Source organism: Phocoena sinus, chromosome 20 (assembly GCF_008692025.1).
Source record: "Phocoena sinus isolate mPhoSin1 chromosome 20, mPhoSin1.pri, whole genome shotgun sequence".
Taxonomy (NCBI): Eukaryota; Metazoa; Chordata; class Mammalia; order Artiodactyla; family Phocoenidae; genus Phocoena; species Phocoena sinus.
In genome coordinates, this window is record NC_045782.1 from 50,435,039 (window position 1) to 50,441,635 (window position 6,597).

The following is a 6,597-nucleotide window of genomic DNA, read 5'->3' on the forward strand; positions in this document are numbered from 1 at the left end:
GGAGAAAGCTCAAAGTTTCAAAATTTGTATTTTACCTCAGAAATTTCAAAATGAAACACTCAACCCAAGCATCTCGGAACCACGCCTCCCACCTTAAGTCCCTTCTCTGCGGGCACCTCACTAGGCCCGGGTGAGACCACAGATCCTTGAAGGCACAATCCATTGGAATGTTCTTCACTGATTAAGTTCTCCTCCCACAAGTCAGGCAGAGCAGGCCCAGGAAATGTTTCTGGTTGAGCTCGGAAAGGTCACAGACGTCTTCAAGGACAAGAACCCTCATAACACATTCCAGGATACACATTGTGATAAAAAGAACACCGAACTCTCTACCTCAGCTAACTGTGGAAGCTTTAACTTCTCTGAGGCTCAGAAGCCTCACCCTCAAAGGGGGCTGAGCTGGGGACTTCTCAACTCACTGAAGCTCCAACAATTGTTTCTGGGCTCACATCTAACAACAGAATGTCCCTCAGATGCCACAAATGCCTCCTGAAACACCTTCACTTCAATTCTTTTTGTTTACCATTAACATTTACATGATTTCTTAATTCTACCAGTATATTGACCCCAAAACAAATCATCAGTTGTCATTAAATCAATCAAAATCAATTAACATGCTTGACACCCACTGTATACCTACTGACACAGGCACTTCCTACCTCAGCATACCCTGGCAATGCTAAATTACAACAAAACTCTTGGTTAAAACAAAGGCCGTAAGTGAACGACAGCATCTCCGCCGGCGGTCATCACAGGACCCTGTAAATTCGGACCTGGATCCACCTGTCAATACCACAAGCTGATCACCTGATGAGCACTTCTGTCACTGTCACATGCTGTGATCACTGAAGCACAATCACTTTTTGAGGTTCTCAAAAATATTTCTAAAAAAAAAATATTTCTGTTGAAGCTATAGTTCCGTTCTTGCATTAACTATATACCTCTTTGCTCATCCTGAATGAAATGAAAAGAACATTTTTAGAGTAACTCTTTTATACCACTGTTTTTCAGCAACAAGAGGAAAAACAGAGCAAGGAAAATACTGAGGATTTTATGTCGTGCAATTACAATCAGAAAAGCGGCAAGTGGCACCACAAAAATCACTACAGGCTTAACGAACGTTCAAGTCTGTATCTAATTCTGGAAGGAAAAAGGTAACATTTCATTTTCAGATTAAAAAATAATTTCTAACAATGCAAAAAAATTTACTACTGCTTAAAACAAAAGCAAGTGAAAATCAGTTAATTTTAAAAGATTGAGGTGTGGCTGAGAATTTCAATTTCTTCTGTAAATCCATGCATAAAAGTGGCAAGGCAAACTGTACCATTTTGAAAACTGTAAAGAAAGGAAAATAAGGACGCTGAACATTAGACAATCAAAATACCTCTTTATTAAAGCCAGTGTCTGCATAAGAGATTAGTCTTTGCCTCAAATGATCAGGGTTGCATCAAGATTTTAAAATTGTCCTTAGCGTTCTGGAAAACATAAGACACCAGTCTCATGCCTGCCCGCTCCACTCCCGGGCACCTCCCGGGCTCACTGCCCTCCACGGCCCCACACCAATCCCCCAGCGCCACCAGCCCCTGCCAACCGAAAAGGGATAGGTGACCAAGCCCCACAGGCCGGCCAGCAACCGACTTCCTGGGCCCAGGGGGAAGGACCAGATCTAGTCTCTCTAGAATCTGAACTAGGAAATGTGACAAGAATCGGTCACTTAGAAACTGAAAGAAGGCAACAAGAAATGCCACAAAGGCAAACTGGAGCCAGAGGGGTTATGACCAGCTGAAAAAGCACAGGAGCTGAAGGCACAGGGGAGGGAAAGGCAGGAGAGAGCAAAGCAGCCTGGTGGTGGTGGGGGGAGAGGCAGATGGAGGAGGCAGAGCCCGGGGCGGGGGTGGGGGGGTGAGGGGTTGTGGGGGGGTGAGTTCCGGGGACAACTGCTGCCAGGAACCACCCGCCCGTGCCGGGCTCTTGGAGCTCAGCCTTGCCGGCTCGCATTCCTGGATTTCTGCACGATCTCATTGCACACAGCATGTGTTCCACCGACAATACCCGCTCTCAGGCCGGAGTGGGCCTCTGCTCCTTGTGACCAAATGCCAAACCAGCACCCAGAACATGCAAACAGGAAGCAAGCCTTTCTGATAAGCCCTAGACATAAAATACTGAACAGTCCTAGTATTGAAGGAACATACAGAACTAAAGAGTACCCCTCCAACAACAACAAAAAATCCAAACCTCACACCTGACGGAGAAGGGCACAAGGGAACTTTCTGAGGTAACGGATGGAAAGGTTCTGCATCTTGACAGAGATGCGTGTCACTCTTCAGTCAAAACTGACCAAACTATAAACCTGTGACCATTTCACTGTCTATAAATTATACATCAATTTAAAAAACAGACGCCCTAAGTCTCAATTGTTCCCTTGAGAAGACTTGAGTTTTGTTTTGTTTTCCAAAACTAAATTGATCTGGATAAATCTCACAAACAATGCTGAGCAGGAAGAAGCCATATGCAAAACCACCTGAGTTTCTATTTATACACGGAACAGACACAGAGAAATTCATCTCCGTGTCATAGTCAGAGTAGGGGCTAACTACGCGAGACCAGGAGGAGCCCAGAGGGGCTCTCGTCGGGCTGGAAGGCTCTGGTTTCTCATCGCGGTTCAGACTGACACTTTCATCAGGGCATACTTCACGACAGAGGCATCTTCCTGTACATCCACTTATATCACACCTTAACAATAACACAAAAGAGAAGGGAAAGGAAACAATACCTTATACTAATCTAAAAGGGACTGGCAAAAAGTTTGTTTTGGGTTTTGGGGGGATTTTTTTGCCTCTAGTGAAATGCTTATTTTGAACCAAACTCTTTAGGCAGTAACAAAGAAAACTAAGACTTTAGTTACCCCATTTGTAGAATTCTAATATGACTCACGAATTTGATATTAGCGGAGGAAATTCATTCATCAGAGTCCTCAGAATCTGGTAAATTAAACTCCATCCTATAGTGTCAATTCCACATGGTGAATTCATCCATAATCTAAATGAGCAGCAGAGGGAAAAAAACCACTCTCCACATCCCTTTTCTACTTTAACACACAAAAGAAGGAAGAATTATTGAGTCACAATCCCACTTCTGTGTTTTCAAATGCAGAATTAACTGAAATTCATACATTACCCTGAGGTGAATTATTTTAAAAATAAACATGCAGATTTTGATTTTCAGAAACTTGTAGTTTAAAAACATTTCACAAACTCGATAAAGTTCAAAAGCATAAAAACAGAACAAATAAAAGTGGAGCAACAGCTCACCAAATTTGAATACCTAAAAAAATAAGAAGCTGAAGAGTAAACTGAAAAGTACTTACAGCCATAATTAATTCAAAGGGGTGTTTATACACCCTCACGGGTGACTGGTATTTTTGCACCATGATTGCAATAAAACAGCAATCCTCTCACACCTGCAAAACACAAACATTTGTGATAAATAAACATGATGTGGAAAAAATTAAATCTGCATTTACACAACATACTACAGTCTAAGGAATCTCAGCGGGTCGTAATTCTATGCACGCAGAAGTCAAAAGACGAGGCTTAATTATAGAAGGACAAGGGAAGGCGATAAAGACAGTAAGAAAAGGTGAGGAAAGCCCAAGTGGAGTGAGGGAAGCAGCTCTGGTCTGAGGGCTGGAGGACTCCATTGCCCTACCTGCCTCACCGCCTCTCCAGGGGCTGCCCTGGGTCCTTTCCAGCAGTGAAATGTCATGATTCCATTATTCTGATAACCCATACAATTAGTTCTTGAATCATTTTCTCTTCAACAACTTCCATTAGAAGCCAAATTAAAATGGTGGCACTTCAAGATATTAAGCCCAGGACACACAAAAATAAAAGTGGAAAAAAACACTAGTGTGTCTCAAATTATGGAATATTCCTCAAAAGCTATTTTCAAAGGAAACTTGTCAATCCCCATTTTCTAAGTGCAAGACCACAACTTCAGAGACTTCCCTGGTGGTCCGGTGGTAAAGAATCTGCCTTCCAATGCACAGAAGGTGGGTTCCATCCCTGGTCGGGGAACTAGGATCCCATGGGCCGTGAGGCAACTAAGCCCACGCACCACAACTACTGAGCCCGCGTGCCACAACTAGAGAGAGAAAACCCGCACGCCGCAGCTAGAGAGAAGCCCGTGCACCACAACAAAGATCACGCATGCCACAACTAAGACCCCACGCCGCAACTAAGATCCCACTCGGCCAAGAATTTAATTAATTAATTTTTTTTTTTTTTAAAAAGACAACTTCAGGGATCTATCTTCAAATGGCGGAGACACCACCAAGCACTCTGGCTAGAGGCTCCACTGACTTCTCCAGCCTCAAATAGCTGTAATATCAGGAAGCAATCAGCTAAGTGCTGAAGCCTACTTCAAAGTCAGGAATCCTCCTGCCAGGGACACATTTACACACTGGCCCCAGCCTACCTGGATTTTTCTGAAAACACACTTTTATTTGGAGTCCTCTATGGGACTTCACTTCCCTATTTAAAAGGGAGGAAGAAAAATAACTCCAAAGAGCCTACCTGTCCTGCGGAGGATAATCATTAAGAATGTTATTTTATGCTGAATATGGTGAGAGGATATTCAGAAGTACAAAATGTAATATCCTCAAGGAGTCCAAAGTCTAGCTGTAAAAAAAGAAAACTTTACGAAGATACGTTTTATATCATAAGATTCCTACCTATATTATTACATTTAAACAGGTCTGGAACCTCCTCTGGTATGTTTCGCATATCTCTCAGAGAGAACAGGTTCTGGCAGAAAACAGCCATATCTGGCACTCTGAAAACTGCTAAAGAATAACTCTGGGAGACCTCAAGCAAGTCATTTGACTTCCCCCGGACTCAGATCCACCTCTGCAAAGCGAGGTTTGGGGTGAGATAATCTTGAAAGACTTCCAGCTCTAAAATCATGAGACTCAGAGACAAACTCCTGAATCCACCACAATCAACTGGAATGCCGTCATTAATCTTGATTCTGGGACTGGCAGGTCCTGGTGCGCTGGGACTGTGTTCTATAATCTTGATTCTGGGACTGGCAGGTCCTGGTGCGCTGGGACCGCGTTCTATTTAGTTTTGCCAACCTGATAATGCCGGTGCACAGCAGGAATTCAACAACCTTTTAAATTTTTAATTAGGAAAATTAATTTTAGGTTGTCTCCCACAGAAGGAGAGGATGATTACGGGGTATCAAAAGGGGTGGGGGGAGAATGTTAAAAAAAAAAAAAAAAGTAATGCTCGGTTAACACTCGGTAACACCCATTCGGGATTCCACTGCCCGGCAGAACCCAAAGCGACTACACTCAAGAACCTGCTAATTCACGAGCTTCTGAACTCCTGCCAGTTCCCAGCTTCCGATGCTCTGGTCCGAAGAAACGTCCTACGTGGGAAGCCGGAGTTACAACCGCCAAGTGGCACCGTGGACCAGGGCAACCTCTACTGCATGACAATCGGTGCTTAAAAATTAGCCAATGGCCAGACCCAGTGAGTCCACCCCGAGCAGGCTCAAGGGGCAGCTGGGCCCTCCGTTCGATCCGGGGGTCCGGCGCGGCGGCCCCTCGGGCCCCCAGCCCCAGCCGACCCGGGGAGGTGCGCCAGAGGCCGGCTGGGGCCCAAAACTCCGCTTCCCCCAGGAGGGGTCCCGGGTGGGAATATCGACGGGTGGAGGCGGGGAGGGGGCGACCAATACAGTAGGAGCGGCGCGGGGGTCGGCGGGCCGGAGGCGGGCGGGAAGACAGTCCGCTCCCGAGTCGGGGAGCCGGGGGGAGCCGGGGAGAGCCGGGGGGAGCCGAGGGGCCGGGGAAGGGTAGGCAAGGCGGGGAGGCGGACACGAGAGCCTCGCGCCTCCCGGAGGGGCCGGGCCGGGGGCGCGCTCGGAGCCCGCCACGGAGACGCGCGCCTACCTCTTGTCAGAAGGGCCGGGCCGGGGACGCGGGGCGGCAGGGAGTGCTCATGCCGGCGGCTCCGCGGCGCCGTCGCCGTTCCACTGCAGGCGGCGTCAGCTCAGCAGCCGGTTCCGGGGAGTGGGCCGTGGGGCGGGAGCCGGAGGGGCCCAGCGAGGCTCCTGTGGTTGTTACGGGTGACGGGGAGGGCGGGGCCGGGAGAAGAGGTACGCGTGCGCGAAAGCGGCCGAGGGGCAGAGGCAGGAGAGACGACAGTTGCTAGGAAGGGGGGAGGGGTGACAACCTGGGCCGAGCCGAAATGCGCAGGCGCCAACTCCAGGCCGGAGGGCGTGGGAGGAGCTCGGAGTAGGCGTCGGCCCAGAAGCAAGGCAGGTCTGCCCAAAGGCGCTTGGCCGCACCCAGATTTGCGTCACGGGGCGGGCCTAGTGTGAGGGGCGGGGCTCGCGAGTAGCTGGGCGGAGGTTGCCGAGACACAAAAGGGGCGTCCGGCAGTGGCCCCGGGGCGTTCCGCTGACTTGGAACTGGGAAGTCTGCGAGGCATCAAAATAGCCGGGGCCTTCCGGCTTTGCGGGTGCCCAGGGCCGAGCTGGTCTGTCTGATCGGCGCAGGAGGCTCCCCGTACTTCCTCATCTTTTGTTGACTTCTGC

At 48.3% G+C, this 6,597-nt stretch overlaps 1 protein-coding gene across 1 annotated transcript in view; it reads right to left on the reverse strand.

Annotated features, from left to right (window-relative positions):
• Positions 1–6,156, reverse strand: part of SEC14L1 (SEC14 like lipid binding 1) — a 52,416-nt gene extending 46,260 nt beyond the window's left edge. The window contains exons 1-2 of the mRNA XM_032615240.1: positions 5,951–6,156; positions 3,365–3,457 (exon numbers count right to left, since the gene is read on the reverse strand). Of these exons, the coding sequence (XP_032471131.1) occupies positions 3,365–3,427 (63 nt within the window). The 5' untranslated portion in view covers positions 3,428–3,457; positions 5,951–6,156. The remainder of the gene's footprint in view (positions 1–3,364; positions 3,458–5,950) is intronic.
• Positions 6,157–6,597: the final 441 nt, after the last annotated feature.